General features: G+C 34.0%; 1 protein-coding gene across 6 annotated transcripts; it reads right to left on the minus strand.

Annotated features, from left to right (window-relative positions):
- Positions 1-1,071: 1,071 nt before the first annotated feature.
- LOC140810879 (shaggy-related protein kinase kappa) lies at positions 1,072-11,432 on the minus strand. Of its 6 annotated transcripts, none has more exons than XM_073168783.1 (14): positions 10,993-11,432; positions 10,613-10,750; positions 9,319-9,550; positions 9,152-9,244; positions 9,007-9,066; positions 8,627-8,899; positions 6,033-6,107; positions 5,243-5,299; positions 5,036-5,176; positions 4,900-4,950; positions 4,583-4,678; positions 1,844-1,927; positions 1,650-1,752; positions 1,072-1,529 (listed from the first exon to the last, which is right to left on the minus strand). In XM_073168783.1, the coding sequence occupies exons 3-14, from the start codon at positions 9,463-9,465 to the stop codon at positions 1,441-1,443; spliced, it is 1,269 nt and encodes a 422-aa protein (XP_073024884.1). In that variant the 5' UTR covers positions 9,466-9,550; positions 10,613-10,750; positions 10,993-11,432; the 3' UTR covers positions 1,072-1,440. The 6 variants fall into 6 exon arrangements, with proteins under 6 accessions (XP_073024884.1, XP_073024885.1, XP_073024887.1 ...); XM_073168784.1 differs by having other exon boundaries at positions 10,855-10,994; XM_073168786.1 differs by lacking the exon at positions 10,613-10,750 and having other exon boundaries at positions 11,211-11,432.
- Positions 11,433-22,261: the final 10,829 nt, after the last annotated feature.

A 22,261-nucleotide genomic window follows, 5' to 3' on the forward strand; every position in this document is an offset into this window, starting at 1 on the left:
ATTTGACTATCTCAACGAAAACACATAATCGAATACTTGTGTGAATCTCGATGATTTAGGGACATAGATAGTCATGATTTCATAACTCACGTGATTCGAAAGAATATTTGTTTCTTATATGACATTTAACCCTTGTTTGTCTCATTATGTGCATTAACTCATTGATTACAAGAATGTCACAACTCAAATATGATCGCACTAATTAGATCATGGTAAATGCATCTAGTAGCATTGCCCCATGATCTCTTAGGTATCAATGATAGTGTCTGCAGTTATGTCTGGAATCTCCGACTACAATGCATCAGCTCCTACGTATGTTGGGACTAGACCCAATATCGCCAGCTGACGGCTCTCGCCAACTGACACCCCTCCTGGGGTCAGTAAATAAGTCAAAGGGGAGTGCTAATACATAGTCTCCATGTTGTCTCGGGTGAAAAGACTATTAATGTACAATCATAATTGCAAACTAATCAACTCGATAAATAATAATCATTTGAAAAGTTGGAGGGAAAGTTGTTTAGTGCCTCATCTAGTTACCACTCATTTGTATAAATGTATTATGTATACCTACTTCCCCTTACCAATGAAACGTGACATTTATATCACATATTTCAATCTCGAGCTCAAGTGACATTTATCCTTATTTTGTTGAATCAACAATGAACGAGTTTAAAATATACATTACATTTCCTGATGAATTTCATGATCTACGTTGCAAGATAAATCGCATGATACTATAATATATTCAAGAGATTTATCTATGCAACTTAGATATATATACAAATAAAATAAATGTTATAATTGAATAAAATCATAAAATATTATTAAAATTAAGATCATTTTTACATAAAAGTCAATTAAATCCTAATCAAAAGTTATCTCGTTGGACACCCACACTAAGAAATATATATTATAAAATCATTATGCTTTACCAAAGAAAACGAATATTTTGTGGAAATGCAACTTCTTTTTTCGATTTTTTTTTTGAAAACATTATTGATATTTACGAGCATCATCAAAACGCATAACACATGACTTCTCAAGATATCTTTCCACCTTGTAGTTCATGTATACCTATAAATCAAATCTCAAGCTGGGCAAAAGCAAAAAACACAGTATAAACAAATGAAATTGCCACTTACATCCTCAGCAGAGACTCATGGATGTAGAAACACATGGCAATGCAAGTTGCTTAAAATACAAAGAACTTCGTACAAAAACTGCTCTACACGCGTTCTAGTAATAAACATTAAACCGTCTCTTGGCATGAAAGTGATAAAAGTTCCCAAGACTATACGACTGTCACGTAAAACTTTCCTCTACAAAGTATTCTGGTAATGCCAACCCATTTTTAGAGACAAGCAGCATAGATGGTGAAAAGCAGGAAGCTGCAACATAAGAACATTGGACAATGTCATCCAGAAGGATGGGTTCTGGTGACTAGGAGTGAAAAGCCATGAATAAGTTCTGCCTCCTAGCATGTTCGGGAATAAGGCGATGGATAGTGTCTGGAGGTATACCCATCAGCTCTGTGAAGAATAAAAGGACGTAACAAGATGCTTATGATGCTAAGCAGATACAATACACCCAATTTTTTTTCATACGATTATCACCAATTCAATTTTTAAAAAATGAGGAGTTTAATATACCTTGGGGTTTAAAGTTAAAGAGTGGAGGAAGTGGTCGACCATTCGGAAGTCGAGTGTTGGGATCCCTTAATTCATCAAAGAACGGGTGAATACAAGCTTCTAACTGCCATGCCAAAAGAAAAAGAAAGGTTTATATTTTGACTTGTCTTATTCAAAAGAGAACCTCAGCTGTTAATGGTGAAAGGTGCACTTACAGCAGTGCATCTGAGATTTGGCGAGTATTGGAAAAACCGACATACTAGGTCCACAGCCTCTGGAGGTAGACGCTTATGGAAGACCTGACATTGGAAGCAGCTGATGTATGAGCAAGCTACTTTTTCTTTATCATTATCATAAAACTTATCGTATTTACTAAGTGCCAACAAACACATATATAGATATGAATTATCCCTAAATGGATAAAATATTATCAGATCGAGAATAAAATCAAATACGATAAATTCCAATATTTTTTCGGGTAGAAATACCAGAAAATTTTCCACCTTTCCCACACTCCACCTCAAGCACATGAAAGAATATCAGTCTTTCCTAGCTTGCATACATTCTCTACTCAAATCCTGAGGTATGCTGTGCTTTTGTAAGAACATCAGCTTCTTGCAATATTTTATGATTTTTTTGCTATTATTATTTTTTGTTTTATATAATTATTACTATAATAAAAAATAAAAAAAACATTATTACTATTGCTGTTTTGTTATAATTTATACTACTTTATTAAGGTAATGAGATCTACATTAAGGCAGATAAGGGAAGGATTGATAAATAATATTCCTTATCCATGTTTGGTACATTTTTAAAAAGCTCATTATAATATAATGGGCCCCTGATAAATAATTTTTTAGAAGGATAAAATATCCCTAATAGAAGTTGTGATAATTTTAATTTAATGATAAAATACACTACAAATGACTTAATTACCCTCAATTTATAAATGATTTTTTTTATAAATCTATGCAAATAATTATTTTATTTATTTTTATATATTATTTATATAAATAATTTTTATAAATCTCAATTAAATTATTATTATCACCCGATTAACCTTAAAAATTGATATTTGACTTGACTCAAAAAATCAAGGGCTCAATTATCATATTATATAATATATAAAATTAGGTTAAATTAAATAAATCATGTAAGTACTATCGACACATGAACAGATAAAAAATATGAACTCAAGCAACAACTTTGAAATTATAAAATTTATTATGATAATGTTAATTTTGTCATTACAATCTAATATATAAATCTAATCACTCTTATTAAAATCATACCAAACATTAAATATAATATCATACATCTTATTTATCCTTACCTTATCCTTATATTATATATCACATATTTATCCTATCATGTGTACCAAACTATGCCTAACTAGTTTAAGCGTCATGTTCAGTTACTTTTTTTAATATAAATAATATCCCTATGACAACAGTTATTTTACCACTGATTTTACTATTATTATTGTGGATCAAGGTTTTATCTTAAACTAATTGTTGTGGTTGTTATTGTTGTCGAAGTCATCATCGTTATTATAATAGAAATTAAAAAACTTACTGTTATTATTATTGTTGGTAAACTACTATTATTTTTATTATAGAAACAACATCATCAGTATTAATGATAATGATTAATATTCGTATAAAACTTTATAAATTATTGCTAGTGTAATTATTACTATGATTATTATTAATTATATTATCACTTATTATCATCATCCACATTATGGTGATTGTTATTACTACTAAGACTACTAATTTTTATTATTATTAAGATAAATTAAAAATTTATCGTCGTCGTCATCATCGTCGTCATCATCATCGTCGTCATCATCATCATCATCATCATTATATAAAACAAATAAAATAATAATTAAAAAATAAATCATGGATCCGTCATTATTGTTGGCAGATTAATCAGATGCTTCGGTTTGTCACAATTAGGGAAACATTACATTTATCTATAATATTTTAAAAACAATCTCCTATGTTATTTAAAGTACGTGAATGTTAATTGAAAAATAAATATGAAGCAAGACAATTTAAATAATTACAAACTATATGGCATTTATGAAATTTCTTATATTTCACTTCTTCCTTCCTATTTGTTTGTCACCATCAACATCATCTGCTCTAATTATTTTTTAAAAAATTATCGTTTAAATACTCTTATAAATAAATTGGGGAACTAGAAAATCGATGGGACTGGTTCACCTAAATTTTAAAAATTAAAAATGAAATGGCAGAATCCATTATTTCTATTAGGTTGTGCGTAATGGATTCGACAACAATGGATTTCAAATTTATTGGTGTTACTTGTGTGTCATTTATAATCCATCATTCAAAATATTTTCTCATATCAAATCCTATTTCTCCATATCATCAATCGAAGCATAACTTTATATTGTATTTGGATGGATGAATTAGAAGCTAGAGATTTCAAATCCATATTAACAAATTTATTGTTTGTTTGGGTTGACAATGAATTTCAAATCCGAATGTTATTTTTTAAATTATTATCGCGGATTTAAAATTCATCCCATCTCAATGTGGAATCATTTCAAATATTCTCCTTAAATATTTCTTTTAATCCAAATTCGTCTATTCAAACACAACCGTGAATTCGGCCATGTTCCTGCAGAATCAATCTATCACCACATGTGATTGATTGTTCTACATTAGCAAAGTGAGTGGAAAAAATTCAAAAACTAATTAAGATAAAACCCTAAGCCAATCTAACAATTACTGCAGTAGCCATGAAGAAATAACTAAGCAGGTTCAAACGTTCTTCATACATAAATTAATATGACAATATATCTATGCGCCAAAAAGAGATAGAAAACAGCTTTCTGCCAAGATTGTTAAAAACGACTGTCATGTAAATACTACTAACGATCCATCCAGACAAAAAGATAGAAAGCAAAGGGAAAATACCTTGTGCCAAGGGTGGGGCTTGATCTGTGGAAACTTGAACTCCGTATAGTTAGGATTCATACATTTGATCTCTTCTCTTGTAGGTGTTCCCAAAACCTGTATTCCATCAACAACAAATAATGACTGAAAATATTTGATGTGGTATAATCACTTTTGAGAAGCCACTTTAAGACTTGGGATGCTATGCTGGAAGAATATGGAATATTATTTTTCAGTTGTTTGAAATAATTTACCATGGAAACAAAGTTCAGATATCATAACATGCGCCAGCTAAATACTAAAAACTGAATCCTAATGATAGCTAAAATTTAAGTCACCTTAATAATCTCCACAAGCTGATCAACTCCACTCTCTCCAGGAAATAAGGGCTGTAAGATCAGAGAGAAACTTCTGAGTGACAAGCTAAGGCATATAACATTGTAGAGTAAAGTTTACACGTCATCATAAAACCACCTGTCCAAGTAGTAATTCAGCCATTACACAGCCAGTCGACCATATATCAATTGCAGTTGTATATTCAGTTGCACCAAATATGAGTTCAGGAGCACGGTAATATCTTGAACAGATATAGGATACATTGGGTTCTCCTTTCACCTGATGAAGGAATCATGTGAATCAGCAACAAGAAACAGCACATAATCATGTGGCATTAAGACGTACCAAAACTTTGGCGCTGCCAAAATCACAAAGTTTTAGCTGATGCGTGTGTGGATTCACCTGGGAGTATATCAATATGGCTTCAGCATTTGAGTAATAATAAAAGAAAAAGGTAAAGGATGAAGAAAACACCAATATACTCCTGAGTTTCCTGAGTGTTACTCAGCACGACTCTACTCATCCACTTTTTAGCCAAACTGGTAAAAATACTTCCCATTTAGCCATTTATGTACTATTTTTTACAAGCCATATCACATCATCACATCATACAAGATAATTCAACATCATTCATTTCCGACATGCAACCAGCCAGAAAACTCTCCATTTTAAGTAGCACAACCGGAAAAGGACCCATGATATATACAACAGTTTCATGGTAAAACTCTCGATAAAATGACTAGCTGTTGATGAATAGGTAAAATTCTTATTACCTCTGAAGCCAGAATTGTTGTCTTCGAGATTTTTTGTTTTTAAGACCAGTTTAGTCTGCCACTTTCACAGTTACATCGAGTCCTCTTATAACAACTTAAAAAAATTTCTTGCCACAATCAATTACGTGGAGTAGAAGTTATTTTGGTATTCAAATTACTCCGTAACACTTTAACATTAGTAAATACCTCTTTTGGTGGTTGTGTAGCAGAATGTCCAAATATATTTAATTATTTCTTAGCTGGAAACTTGTCCATCAGTTAAAAGGAAAAACCATAATAATAAATGCAAATTTAAAACATTATTGCTTTCGGAAAGGAAAAACAAGTAAATGCAACACTTACAAATAGTATAAAAAACTTACAAGTAAATTCTGAGGCTTTATGTCACGGTGACATATACCAATACAATTATGTACATAAGCAAGAGCTCGACATATCTACACCAAGAGAATATATAAACGATAAGAGTGATGCTATACAATGCAAAAATTAAACTCCAAAGTATAATTTTTCCGTGTATAAAATTCAATAGATTTCCTTTAAACTCGCACCAACTAAGAAAATCGCAAGAAAAAGTGTACAACTCGAGAAAGTAAATCTTGACCAAATCTCGTTTCATAACCAATGGATTTAATCTCATGGAAAAAGACTTAGTAAGTAGAGCATAACATAGAACATCTGAAAAGAACTATCAGGAACTTTATTGGAACTTGGCAGTTTATCCAAGTATATCATACAGTATATTTAATGCTCAACATTTATGAAGAGGGTAAAAACTTTCAGCAACATCACGTTAAAATAAAAAAGGTTTGCATGAACTCAGCCACAAAATAATCCCCAAGTTCAAAATGCTACAATGCAAGGGGCACCCTAAGTTAATTTTATCTGCTGAAAAAGAAATTGGCAAGAGTGTCCAGCATCATTAAAAAACCACATGTAAAGGCCAGGAGAAGTTGGGATTGTTCATCCAACAAAACATGTTACACAAAGTTGTATAATCTGCAATTAGAAGCTTTTAAGTTTGACATGGCGTGTGCATATGTCTAGTGAGAAGTGAGATTTATATCACCATTTTACTAATATTTACTTGTCAGTATTTTTTTTTTTTGATAAGAAACATATAATATTATTGATATGTGATTGTTTCCATTACATGGAGCAGACTAGTGGTCCACTACCAAGAAAGAGAAAAGCATTCAATTAACAATACACAGAAGTTCAATCTCGTAGAAGATCAAGTATCGAAAAGTCCTGAAACTCTTTATTAGATTCAATCCAGTTTGAACATTCTTCTGTAAAAATTCTTCTATTTCTCTTTAACCAGATTGCCCAACATATTCCATGTATCAGTATTGGTGCTTATTTGGAACTATTCATTCCTACTCGTAAGTGCACTGACTGACGGTATTTCTACCACATTTGTAGTTTGACAAAAGCATGAATGTGGTATAATTATGAAAAAAGTCAAAAACACTGTGCGACGTAGACTCAAGCCAGTGGACACATTGAAAGAGTCGGGGAAATAGCCAAATTGCTAAAAAATTAGACAGGAAGGACCACAGATCCAACCCTGAAACTTGGTCGTGTCCCTGCATGCATGAATTAAATGAAGCACAACCATGTCTTCAAGGGCCTCAAGGAGTTGAACACTTGATTTTCAAGGGGTAATTTTGAGGATATGACGAGCCATTGCTGTGAGTTTCTTTATTTATTTTTCTGTACTTTATTTTCACGGCTTCCGATAATTCATTTGTGTATGGAAATGTATATTTTAATTTTGAGGCATGACCACATTTATGTATTGACTACATTTATGTTTCTATGGAATTGTCTTTGTTCCTTACATTTATCTTTTGATATTTGATTAGGATTGTGCACAAATAATATGGTCATTTATTTGCATGATTTAATTCTTCATTTAGAGGTGGAAATGAGATTGATTAAGATTTGATAGAAAAACTAACGAATAAAAATTAATAAATCTACTAGAAATAAATTCAACTTTTTCGTACAGATTTAGATGAACTGCTAATTTGTGGATCATCAATGTGTTGTAATTTGATTAAATCTGAACATAAATATCATGGACTGTTAGAATAAATTAAACTTGTTTATTCAAGAGATATTTTTGCCGCAAATTAAGCAACATCTTTTGATTCAATTATTTTGAATAACATGTCAAAGATAGCATAGCTTGGTATCATGGCTAATTGATCCTCGTCACTTGCTTGTTTGAAAATCTTTTGAATTCTTACCACTTTTCTTAAAAATCTGTATTTATTTAATCTTGGACTTAGTTTTAATTGAAATCAAATCCCTCATTTATATCATCCTGTCTAACTTAGGTTTAAGTAACTAAAATCCTCGTGATTATATATTAGTCTTTGAGGGAACAACTTGATCTCAATCCAATTATTCTATTCATTGATCTAGTACATGTTAGTCCCATCACAATTAGACAACCATCTATCCAAATTAATAGGAAGAAAAAATGCAACCCGTGCAACTCTGAGTTAATGCCTTTGCATTGTTGCTTGTCACCGTCTATATTCGAGTTGATGAAATGTTTATAGACTTGGGCATCAGACATAGTTCTGGCCTTAGCGGTGTAGGCATCTGGCCTTGTGTGGATATAAAGCCCACAAACACAAACTAATAACAGCAGACAGTGACATTCAAAGACATTAAGCAAATAAGTAGAGCAATAGAAGAGCAGATACAAAAAAAAAAAAAAAAAAAAACAGCATCCCAAAATTTATGATGCTGTGTAGATTCCCAGAAATATGAAAGTAACATTAGACATCAATAACTCATCATCTTGGCCATGTTTTTGCATGATGAACATATCATACACAAAAATGGCCGTCAGGAAGACGTCAAATACTCGACAGCTGTACTCAAATAAGTTTCTAAATTCATAAGTTGTTTGAAAACAACGAGAAACACAATTAAATACCTGATATGTATAAAGTTTGACATATATCAATGGCATCCCCTGGTTCAGCCTGCTATATTGCCGAGCAATACGATTCACAGTCTCAGGAACATATTCCAGAACAAGATTCAAGTATAGCTCTTCCTTTTCAGTTGTTGAGAAGAACGAATGTTTTAGAGCTACAACATTGGGATGGTCCAACATTTGCATAATCTGCAATTCCCTATTTTTGTAGCGCTTATCCTGAAGAACCTTTTTGATAGCAACAATTTCTGAAGTCTCCCGACATTTTGCCTGTCACGAGAAGTTTGAATACTAAAAAAGGCACAATAAGAGCAGTGATACAACAGAGAATGCCCACAGACAGGCACAAAACATATGAAAACATTTACTTAGCTCACTTGGAAAACTACTCCAAAAGAGCCAGTTCCAACAACATGTTCTGCTATGTAACTGACCAGCTGTTAACCAAGATAAAGTAGATGTTAAAATCAATAGTCACATTGGTCAAGCACAGGAAACTTCTAGAGAATACTGTCCACCAACCTGCTTGGACTGACCATTTCGACCACCAAGTGTGGTTCTTATGACGTGCCCTGTTTCAGCACCCACACCATCAATTATGTCAGGTTCACTATCCTGCAACATAAGACAGATCTCCATGGTGAGGTGTATCAGAAACCACTGAGGTGACCCAACTGCAAAGAACTCACCCTATCATCATCAAGATCCACTTTGTCCCTCAATCTCATTTCATTCATTTCTCTTCCCAGCCAGTCAACTGAACTAGATGAGACCTTGAAGCCATTAGCAGATCTTGAGCTGCCAGCTCCTCCGTGCCCTAGGCCAGCTGATGCCATGAGCAAGGCCGAGTAATGTTAATATGCTAATATGCTCTTCAATACTTCAAGAGGTGACATTCCTTGTCGGTGATGTCACTTTTACCTACAATGAAATTCATTGTCAATTAGCCACATAACCGACTTTGTTTGAATAAGAATACAAGCTAATCACTCAAGTTTGAATTCAGTCGATCAAGTAAATACATATCATGTAAGGTAAAGAAAAATTATTTTTGAATCAGCATCCATCTTCATATGCATGATAAAAACAAGTTTAGATACTGAATTTGATTGCTCAGCATAAAGAGAAATCAGTTCATTTTTTTCATGAAAACAGCTATCTCTTGTTGACGAACTTAAATAAAACTAGACACATAATTTCTGGAATCAGGAATGCAACTCGAACTGAAACACCAGAATCTGTATCCAGTTGGCACCATCATTATCCACTATAACATTTTTCTCTTCTAACTGGAGATCACACTTTGATTCACTCTACAGGCACAAAGTTAAGTGAGGACAGTCGCACTTTATGTTTATAACAGGACATGGCAAAGTGTAGCAGAAACAGGACACACAATCACACTTGCAGTAATTAGCGATCACACAATGTTCAATCACAGGAGAAGCATCTGTTTTGTTTTGCTGTCGTTTTTGCTCCAGGCGAAAAATTTATCCATTACATCACCTTTCTAGATTACTTGCTATCATCCAACTTATGCTACAGTGGTATGCAGCAGGCACGGAGTAACATTGTATAGTCGGATCTCTTCTGGGGCTGCGCATGGAGATCCACAGTAATAGCAGGATTTTCTGTTTTGTCCTAGTTGCATAATCACCATAATAATGTCCTTATTGTGTTGAAGAGCTAAAAGTACTAAACTGGATTTCCCTTCTCCTCACTCCACTTCCTAGTGGAATCAGCATTACTAATGTTTCATGATAAACCAAGTACTGAAGTTTGAATTGGCTAATTTTACTTTTTTTTAGACATTACAGTGCAAGATGGAATATACAAACCAAACTATTGAAATTCAACCATATATTAACAGAAAGATAAACTGAGACTATCCCAAAAGGAGCTCATGAATAAGTTAAATCACCCGACTCCACAAAATAGCACTAAGCAGCTAACCAACAGAAAATCTAAGCTACATGAGCCCACCTTAAGTTCAGCTACAGTGAGCTTATTTGAGTCCGGAATGAAGTTAAATTTAGAGCTCAGAAGTTCAATATACTAGCTTTGAGACGTCTCCATTACACGTAAATTCTCCACAGGGCTGAGTTAATCCTAACATCGCAGCTGAAAGCATGATTAAATCCTCACATCACAGTTGTATCCGTTCAAAAAGCATGATTCAACAGAGAAAGCTAGTTCACTAGATCTAACTCCGGTATCACAATTACCTTCAACTTCAAGACCTTCAGATTCACAAAGAAATCCCACTAATAGTGCAGCAGCATCAATCACAAACTAAATAAACCGAAAACACCGACACCATTTTCAAAATTAAATAAAAGCATTCCAAACTAAAACCCACTCACCAGGATCGATATATTGAAAAATCCGGCGCAGATCACAAACAGTAATATGGGTCCCTCAACCAACGAAACCCCAATCAAATCCACACTAGAAAAAGTCGCTCAAATTAAATAAACATTAGCTTAACACGCACGAATCTATAAAGTAGGATGCTTTGAAAAAAGCTGGAACAGAAACAGCGAGCGTGAACTGTTGAATTTCATTACATCGCACACTTAACCTTTAATTATGATCTGCTTTCCCCCATTTTTCATCTCTTTCTCAGGCCACTTTTATCCTCTCACTGCATATATATACAGACGAGTCTGTATGTATATGTGTACTTGCATGGTTTTGATTGAGATTTGAGAGTGTGAATAGTATTTTTGACCAAGGAGGGAAAAAGACAAAATCTCCATGGGAAATATTATGGAGCTGCCATGGCTAGACACATTTGGTGCACCCAATCAATGAGGCTCGCATGTGCAATAATGTGTGTATATATATAGTTTTGATATAATGTTTATTTATCGTGTTTATTTTTATACATATCAATCAAAGAGGCTCGCATATGGATCTTAGGCAAAAACTTGTGTGAGACGGTCTCACAGATCGTGTTTGTGAGACGGATATCTTATTTGGGTCATCCATGAAAAAGTATTATTTTTTATGCTAAGAGTATTACTTTTTATTGTGAATATGGGTAGGGTTGATCCGTCTCACAGATTAGGATCTGTGAGACGGTCTTACATGAGACCCACTCTGAACCTTATTGTAGGGCAATAATGTGTGTAGATATAGTTTTGATATAATGTTTATTTATCGTGTATTTTTTTTGTGTATATATCAATCAATGAGGCTCGCATATGGACCTTATTGTAGGGCAATAATGTGTGTAGATATAATTTTGATATAATGTTTATTTATCGTGTTTATTTTTGTATATATCAATAAGACAATCATATATTGGAGATATAATTTGGATATAATTCAACACATTCGATATATAAATGTTGTATCATTAGGTCACGGAAGTGTACACAGTACGTGAGCATCATATGCATGTAGAATAGTCATCATGCACATACGATGCATCCCCATATATTTTATATAATTTTTCATTTTTTTCTAAATAGATTTTATTTTCAATGTTTCATGTAAATAATTGGTGAATAAAAATATTAACTCTTCCACATGCATACTTTTTAGAATTTGCCATTATATATACGAAAATTAAATTTAGAATGAGCTGCTGACACTAAATTGATACTCTTCTCTAGAATTTGTCTATTAATAAAATGGAAGGTATTAAATTTCACTCATTAAATTATCAAAATGGCTTTTATAAAGCTTCATACATTATTAAATAATAAAGATATATACATATGTATGTTTTAGTGATTTTATACACATGTTATAATAATTTTCTTGTAAGTAGTTTTTGTAAAAAACTATAGAGATTTGATTATAGTCTGTCTACTATCGTAAGTGACATTGCAAGCTCGTTATGCATAGATGACAAATGCCTCATGTTTCCCCTTACTATCTATAATCGAATTTAAACGCTGATCAAGTAGACAACACCCACAAAACTAAATGTAGTTTAAATAAAGATTCAAGTGAAGTGGGACCGGAGAAGTATATATATGTTTCTAATTAGTCTACTCGATGCCTCGATTTACATACTTTTTTCTGGAAAAAAAAAATTATTGTTAATTAATACTACTTAGTTTAAATACTTTCAAATATGGATTTTTCTTGTTTAATTTGATGTGAAAATTATATATAATTATTTTGATAAACCTATTTCTTCTTGATAGATTTTTTTTGTAGCCACGAAATGAGAAAGCTTAAATTTTTTAAAAAAAATTTGAATACCCGAACCCGGACCAGAACCCGACATTAACGAGTACCCGACTAGTTGGGTAGTTGCCAGATTCAGATCGGGTAGTAAAAACACTATCCAAAAAATCAGGTACCTGACCTGAATTACCCGAAAAACTCGACATAACAAATGAAATGGATTGGGCACAAGCTTGAGAGATATCGATGCCATAGGGCCGAACCTTTTATGAGGCCAAGGAGGTCATCGCCTTAGGCCCGGTCCTTGAGAGGTCCAACATATATATTTTTAGTTGACGATATTGAAATATTGCCTAATATTAAATAAAAAGAATAGTAATTTGAATATATTTTTTGTTTATAATTGATAAAAATCGATTATTTTGTCAGATTCGGTTTGAACAATTTAAACAATATCAAGAGACTTTGGGACATTGGTTGAGTTTGAAGAAGTTAACGAGTTAGTCTTTAATAAGCTTGATGAAGTTTTTTATAGAACTTCAATAATTTTTTAAGATGTTACATTTTTGGCAAAACTGAATGATTTATTATCAAATAGTTATATTCTCTATAAGATTTTGTTAACTATCCTAGTAACTATTTCATAAGCAGAAAGAAACTTATCGAAATTGAAGTTAATAAATACTTATCTTCGATCAATAATGTCATAAAATAGACTAAATGAGTAAGTTATGTTGTTGATTGCCAAAAAAATGATCCGAGAACTGGATTATACAAATTTGATATATATATTTTGGCAAAAACTTGTGTGAGATGGTCTCACGGGTTATATTTGTGAGACGGATCTCTTATTTGGGTAATCCATGAAAAAGTATTACTTTTTATGCTAAGAGTATTACTTTTTATTGTGAATATAGGTAGGGTTGACCCGTCTCACGGATTAAGATCCGTGAGACGGTCTCACATGAGACCCACTCATATATTTTTGGGTAAATTTGTGGTCAGTCCCCCAAACAAACAGATCTTGTTCCTAACTCCCTAGTGAGAGATTTTATTTTCAAAATTCCCTAAATACCCTTTATTCTTTATAAAAATTTAATTGATCCTCGCGCTTGTATCAGAGCATGGTTAATTTATTTTCAAACACAAGTTTTATTATTATAAGAGTAACTAAATGTTTGAGGGGGAGAATTTCAAAAAAATTATGAATCCGAACTTCGGTTCGAGAAAAATAATTTACAAGGATTATTCCAATACTTTGGAATATAAACAAGTGCATCTAACTATTGTTAGATATCAGAAGCAGAAAGGGAAGCATCAGCACCCTCTGGAAAAATCTCAAGTAAACTTATGATTCCAACAAATAAGTTTCTGGAGATAGTTCCAGATTCCTCTAAGCTCTCTTCAGATATAAGGGAAATACAGAACACGGTACAAAATTATGGCAATATACTACATTTTGTATCTCAACGAGTTGAGAAAATCCTTGAAAAACAGGAAGAAATTCTTGGAATATTAAAAGATATTCAAACAAGAATTCAGAAACTAGAACAACAACCAAATTCTAGTAAAAGAACTTCAGGAGGATGGTTTGGCACCGAACCTTTGCTACATCAATAAGGGAAGGCCAGAGTGGTATCAAAACCTTTGACTGAAGAAGAAAAGATGATCAATCTAATCAAGTCTGTCTCAGAAAAGAAATTGATATGATGACAACTTTAGAAAGGATTGGTTTGGAGGATCTACAAGAGCTTGCGGAATCTTTCGTAAATCTCAAAGTGGTAGATCTAAAGATGAACACAACAAAAGGTGAAATACCTGCTATAACATGGTCATCTACTCAGCAACCACCAAGGGAAAGTGTGGAATCTCATAATGTTAACATGAGAGAACCCCAATCTGATTTTCATACTGGTGGAGGATCACACCCAGTGGGTACAAGGACAAGGAGAAATCAAATTCCCTTGCACCAAACACCCTAAGGGAAGATTGTTTTAGATACTATACATCCTTATGGGGTTATGCTTAACCTTGATGTATTAGATTTCAAAAACATAGAAGATCTCATAGATGATTGGACATCTGTTATGAGAATCGCAGCAGAAACACTGGATCTGAACAAAGAAGGATTCATTAAACTTCTAGAAATGAGTCTTATGAGATCAGTGAAAATTGCTTGGGACATGACTTTATTAGAAATGAAAGAGTCAGTCTTGTCCGGAGAATCTCTAAGCGAGATAGTCGGAAAAATGGCTACCCTATTTAAAGCACAATTTATAGGGGTAGACTATTTTAATAGTCAAGATACAGAGAAGAGGAAGAAATACACTCAAGCTCTGTATAGTCTTGAATTACACGATATATGTTTGGTAGATTAATACATTATGTTATTTACCAAATATCGATGGAATTCAAGAGTCGAAGAAGATATAGCTATGCAGCTATTCTTCGCAAAGATGCCAAGTCCCTAGAGAGAAATGCTCATAAGAGAATATGTACCTGGAAATCCAGATACTTTGACAAGAAGAGCATCTTTCCTTAAAGGAAAATTGGCAGAATGGTGCCATATGACAGCATTATAGAAAAATTACAAACGCTTAAGAGGTATCAACAAAAGAACTCCTTTGTATTGTAAAGAAAATGATCTTCCAACAATTATTGGAAGCAAACCACGAAAGCATAAGAAGAAAAGTTTTAGGACTCATCCTTATGCTCGAAGTGGAAGAAGTTCTTGGAAACCAAGAACAATATGGTCTAGACATAAAGCCAGATCTTACAAATCTGGACAAAGAAGCGGACCATCAAGAAGTAGGATATCATCCCAAGCATCGAGTTCATCTCGAAGCACAGAAAGAACACCTACGAAGAAAACTTTCAGGAGAGCTCATACTCGGGCTAATGAAAGTTTCAAGGACTGTAATTGCTGGACATATGGAGCAAGAGGTCATATCTCGAGCAACTGTCCAGAAAATGAAAAAATAGGTATTAAACGCTTCGATCCTACCTCGGATATTGAAGAGGCAGTTTATTATCAAAATCTTATTCAAGTATACCGATTTGAGGACATTGCCTCAGATGAAAGTATATATGAAGAAGAAGAAGTCTTAAGTCAGGGAGAATCTGATGGAACAGAATCGGAATCGGACTGAGGACGAGGTGTTTCGACACGAAACACATGAAGATCTGTCTGGATTATTTAGCCAGACAACAATATCTCATAATTGGAAGATGAATCATGAGAGAAAATCCGAGTCTGCAAAGATATCAAGGTTTCTCTGCAGGACATGTAGAAAAGTTCTTAGGAAGTCTCGGCCTAAGAAACAGAAAGCATCACCTAATCTATAAAGTTTCTAGAAGGGAAATGACAATCCCTATGGAACTTACAGGAAATAAAATGGAGATGCAATTAATTCCTTCTGAAGAAATTAAGGAGGAATTACAAAAACTTAAGATAGAAGTAGCAAGGACTATGTCCTGGATTCATATTGGAGCAATCCAAATAATGATAAAAGCTACTTTCAAAGAAGGAATATATTCACCTATTGATATTGCTATATGCGATAAGAGAATGGGGAATCTAAAGATTCTGTACTGGAAACAATCTCAGGAAATCTCTGTGCAGGAAAGATTGTAGGAGTAATTTATCCAAGGATAGCCTAAAACTTGGCAGATCGAGATTTTAGCCGAGCCTTGACATTACATCCGAATTTCAAGGAAAAAATGTTAATGAAAAAAGGTAATAGGCCATATTCTATTACATGTCAAATTTCATATGCTCTATCTAATATACATCATTCAGAGTGGTTTATTAGAAACGAGTTTATTGAAATACCAGAGATATCCGGAAAAGTTGCTCAGGCAATTTATCCAGAAAGAGTTGAGTTTCCTTTGATACAGGAAACATATATCCAAATACAAGACAAACCGATTCTACAGATGAATCAAAGTCTTAGATTGGAATCAAGGAGACTATCTTTTCAGGGAGATAGAATCACAAGTTATAGATGAGATAAAAAGCCTGTCATAGAACCCAACAAGAACTAAAAAGTTTTTCTACAATAGGAAAACTTAGATGCCCAGAAGGGTGGAAGGAAGTAGAAATAGTATTTGATATTGCGAAAAAAAGGAATCAATTTCCTTGTAATACCATATACTATTTGGAACAACCTACGATAGGAACTTACCAAGGACTGATTAATATCGGAAAATTGGAAGTACATATCCGAGGGATTCCAGGGAAAGAATCAGATCGACTGATTCTTGGACTAGAGTTGTTTCTCGAGGAACATAAACCTTGGAAACGTCTAGAATATGGAATGAAATTTATAGCAGAGGATAAGATGTGGAAAATCCAATGACCACAAGTACATTTTTCATATACATTCCAGTAGGAATGTTATATGAACAATATAAGGCAGAATATTTTGCTGCTTATATTGATTCAGGGGCTGGAATATGCACAGCAAAACGGAGAGTTTTTCCAAGTAATTTGGAAGAAGAATTACCCAAGATTGTTGGAAGAGATTTTTCCAGAAGAATCTTAATCTTATGTAAAGAAATTAAGATGACTGAAATCATGATTGACGGTGCAGGTAAAGATACCATCAATTTATTTTCATCATACATGAGCTGACATATTGTTAGGAAATAATTTCCTACAAATGTTCAAGTCCTATACTCAAGAAAATGAGACTAGAAGATTAATTTTCACAACACCATGTGATCACAAAAACATAGTCCAGAGACTAAGAGAGGCATTTTACAGAAAATTGCCAATCCAGTTTCGCAGCAAGCGTGGTGATTCAGGAAAACTTCTGAAACCAAAAGTGAAAGATTCAAGACGGTTTGGAGAAACAATGCTCCAGTAGAGAGCAGATAAAGAACTCTAACTAGAAGATATAGAATGCCTTAAGATAACTCTACATACAAATGAAGTAGATTTTGAAGCTAAGGTATCATTGGAAGATGTCAAGAAGAGGATCAAAGAAAATTACAATGAAGATCCTTTGTCATAGTGGGACAGAAATCAACTCAAAGCTTGTCTTAAGATTAAGGAAGGCAAAGAGTATAAATTTGTCCGTTGTAAGCCTATCCCAATGAATATCATTGATCAAAGGGATATGCAGATTATAATCAAGGAACATTTGGACCTTGGTTTAATCAAAGTAGGTATGTCACCATATAGCAGTCCAGTTTTTCTGGTAAGAAATCATGGTGAGATAAAAAGAGGAAAACCTAGATTGGTTATTAATTATCAAGAAATTAATAAAATTCTGGAGTTTGATGGGTATTTCATACCTAGTAGAGAACACTTGATTAGTTGCATACGCAACGCCAAGATATTCTCTAAATTCGATTGTAAATCTGGATTCTACCAGATTCGGATGCAGGAAGAAAGCAAGAATTTTACAGCTTTCTCCACACCTCAAGAACATTATATCTGGGAAGTATTACTAATGAGATTGGCTAATTCACCTTAGATATTTCAAAGAAAGATGGATAATCTGCCACAAGAAAGATCGAATTTCTAGGGATTGAAATCGATGAGTCAAGAATAATTCTGCAAGATCACACAGTGGAAAAAGTGCAGAATTTTCCAGAAAGCCTCAAAGACAAGAAGCAACTTCAAAGTTTCTTAAGTGTTGTTAATTTTGCTGGAATGTTTATAAAAAATCTAGCAAAACACAGAAAAGTGTTTAGTCCATTGTTGAAAAAATATACAAGATTTATATGGATAAAAAAACACACATACGGACTTGCCCAGCTAGAGAAGATTTGTAAAGATCTTCCAAAAATGACAATTCCTCAATATGAAGATGATATGGTATTATATACCGATGCCAGTGATCAGTGGTGGGCTGCAGTGTTAACAAAGCTCACACCAGATGGAGAACAACCATGCAGATATTGTAACAGTTTATTTTCCGATGCAGAAGCCATAAGATGGCGTATCAACAAAAAATAATTCTATGCAGTAAAAAAGGCTTTTGAAAAATGGTCATTGTTTTTACTTGCAAAGAAATTTACTTTGAAAGTTGATAATATACAGGTAAAAGTTTTTTTAAGGAATAGAATCGAATCTAAACCTGAGAAAGCCAGATTATTAAGATGGCAAGCTTTATGTCAAAATTATATTTTTGATATTGTGATAATAAAATCTCATGAAAATATTCTTGCAGATTTTTTAACAAGAGATGGACAGCGGTGATATCGATGTCATCATCAAGATGCAGAGACATTTGAGGGAACACCTTGAAATGCTTCAAATCGAGTTTAACAAGCCGGTCTTAAACGCAGAAGTTGCTGGAAGACTACAACAAGCCGATAAGAGAGTTGTCTCTGATCGAATTACAGGATGTTTACGGAGTTGTTTTATTCTTGCACTAGTATTGGTTTTTGTAAACTTACAAGTTTTCTAGTGAATTATTTTATACTTGTGCATAATTCATATCTCGTTTTTCACTTTATTATAATTCAGGTTGTGTGTTAATTTGTCAAAACGTAACTTCCGCTGCATGTTGTCGCGGGTGTTACAACACTTACGCACAACACCTATATTCTGAAACACACAACACTCACTCTCAACTCACACATACACTGTGGAAACAGAACTTTCAAGGTTCAAACATATCTACATAGAACAAAATAAGACAGCTGACTTTTTTGGCTTGTGAGATACTGAAGTACAATAAATGATACACAACTATTTGAATCCCTCCTCTAAACTTACGCGATATCATTGAAGAAGACAAGATAAGAATATGTTCTTGTAAAATGATAATGATATATTAGTCATTCAATGTTGGGTGATCGCCTTATCTTGTAACCAAAAAAGTATATGACAAAGTTGATTTCCTAAAAGAATTACCGATTTTTGATTAGATTGACCTTTTCTTCCCATTTTATTGAAATGTGGGTTCTAACAAAATTGTGATATTTTATGTAGGAACATGTGTTTATTAAGAGCCTGAGTATAATGTTTAGAAGGTTGATGTTGTTGGGGAATTACCCCGAAGCGATGTCGATCACGATGATAATAGCACCCAAAAATGCGGAATAAAATAACCAACTAGAACACAAAGATTTACGTGGTTCACCCAATATAGGCTACATCCACGGAGCACTGCAACTTTTATAACCGGAAGAAATATTACAACAAGTGTATACACCAATACACTCAATATCTCACGATCTCAACCCCGAGTATACCGAGAAAATATTTTCTCTAACTCACAAAAGAGAATTCCCGCACTCAAGAAAAAAATACACTCTTTTTTTCTATGCACTCTCTTTTTATCAAAGCCGAATAGCTTTTGATTTTGGGATACTAAAAACAAACAAGGAAGGCTCAATTTATAACAAATTTTCCTCGTTCATTTTTAGAAACTTTCGATGTGGGATTCGTGATTTCTGAATATTTTATTTTGACGTGGGCCCCACCTTATTAAAATCCCACCTAACAATTCTCCCACTTGAAGACTTGATTTCAATCATGTCTTCACACCATCAGTGCAGCAGCTCATACCTCCTTTGTTAGTCCAGGAGACCAATTGAAGTCAAACACAACTTCAGTTTTTCAATGATAACAGCCTTCGTGAGCATATCAGCTGGATTCTTGCTTCCAGGAATCTTCTCAAGCTTCAAGACTCCATTCACCCGATCTCTAAGGATCCTCATTCCAAGGATTTGTTTTGCAGCACCCAAATCCTTCAAAGCAAATTCCTTTGATAACTCTTTCTCGAGTTTATCAATCTCCTCCAGACAAGCTCTTGCTATCAACATATCATTTACATATATCAGTAGTATGATATAATAACCATCAAGCTTCACATAACAACAGTGATCAGCCTGATACCTCAGAAAACCATCATTATTCATTACACCATCAAACTTCTTGTACCACTGTCTTGGAGCTTGTTTGAGACCATACAAGCTCTTCTGAAGTTTGCACACCATTTTCTCTTTCCCTCGTACTTCAAATCCCTGTGATTGATTCATTTCTTCATCTAGCTCACCATGAAGAAACATCGTCTTTACATCTAACTGTTCAAGATGTAAATCTTCTTTTACCATCAATCCAAGTACAGTCCTGATAGTAGTTAACTTTACCACCAGAGAGAAAATATCAGTGTAACCAATGACTTTTTTTTCACTTTTTACAACAAGTATTTCTTTGTACCGCTTGCTACCGTCATTTTCTAACCGGTACTCCCACTTGCTCTGTAAAACCTTTTTATCTTCAGGAAGTTCTGACAACTTCCACATGTGATTGGATGACAGCAAATCCATCACATCTTCCATGGCTAACTTCCACTGTTTAAAGGTCTCATAATCATCCGATTTATTTTTCACAAAATAAACCCAAAATTTCCTGCTCGAATCGTCAACAGTAGTGCCATAATATCTTGAGTGATCTCCAAGGGATGTCACAGGAGATGGTCCACATACATCAGTATATACCAGCTCCAAATCCGCCGATTCCGATTCTCTAACCTCTTTTGAAAAGCTCACCTTTTTCTGCTTTCCAAAAAATACAGCTTCACACAGCTTGTGTTCAACGATCTTTAATTTCGGTAGCTTTCCGTTTGAACCAAGCATCTTCATTCCCTTCTCACTCGTATCCCCAAGCCTACTATGCCATAGACTTGAATTAACTCCAGCATCCACAGCCGCTAATTTATTTCTCAAACTGGAAGTCATATAAAGTGTTCCAGTTTTCTTTCCTCGAGCAACAATCATGGCTCCCTTTTTCACTTTCCAGGAACCATCACCAAAGGTCACCTTATGACCTTCGTCGTCAAGCTGTCCCACTGAAATCAGATTGCGTGTCAACTTTGGTACATGCCTTACTTTGTTGATTTTCCAGACAGATCCATTTGTCATCTTCATCCGGATATCACCCATACCAATTATTTCCAAAGGTTTTCCATCAGCCAAGAAAACATTTACGTAATCTCCCGCAATGTAATTATCGAATACATTACGATTACAAGTGGTATGAAACGAAGCTCCCGAGTCCATAACCCAAGAATCAACAGGGCTTTCCATGGATAATAGCAGAGCATCATGTAACTCCTCAGTAACAACATTAGCGTTGTTCTTTGTTGATTTGTAATTCTTTTTCAAGTGACCAGTCTCACCACAGCTCCAGCACTTCACATTCTTTTCAAAGTTGCTTTTGTCTTTTCCATTTCTTGACTTGGACCCACCATGCCATTGGTTAAAACTCTTTTCGCCACTCCTGCCCCTTCCTCTATTCTCGAGATTTAGAGCAGAACTTGATGATGTTCCTTCACCAGAATCCATCTTGCGAACTTCCTCGGCAAGAATTTGATCTCTGACATCATTGAATTGTAGCTTTCTTTTTCCAACAGAGTTGCTAACCGCTGCCCGCATTGGTTCCCAAACATTTGGTAAAGACGCCAAAAGAATAAGTGCACGAATCTCATCATCAAAATTAATTTCAACCGATGTTAGCTGAGAAACAAT

This window comes from Primulina eburnea, chromosome 13 (assembly GCF_022965805.1).
Source record: "Primulina eburnea isolate SZY01 chromosome 13, ASM2296580v1, whole genome shotgun sequence".
NCBI lineage: Eukaryota > Viridiplantae > Streptophyta > Magnoliopsida > Lamiales > Gesneriaceae > Primulina > Primulina eburnea.

What these genes read in the sequence shown, in the direction of transcription:
- LOC140810879 (XM_073168786.1), bottom strand. Translation starts at nt 9,465, where the DNA reads ATGGCATCAGCTGGCCTAGGGCACGGAGGAGCTGGCAGCTCAAGATCT. An exon ending in AGCTTGTGGAGATTATTAAG is followed by an intron (nt 4,679 to 4,899) that starts GTGACTTAAATT and finishes GATGGAATACAG; the next exon opens with GTTTTGGGAACACCTACAAG. An exon ending in CAAATCTCAGATGCACTGCT is followed by an intron (nt 1,753 to 1,843) that starts GTAAGTGCACCT and finishes TTGGCATGGCAG; the next exon opens with TTAGAAGCTTGTATTCACCC.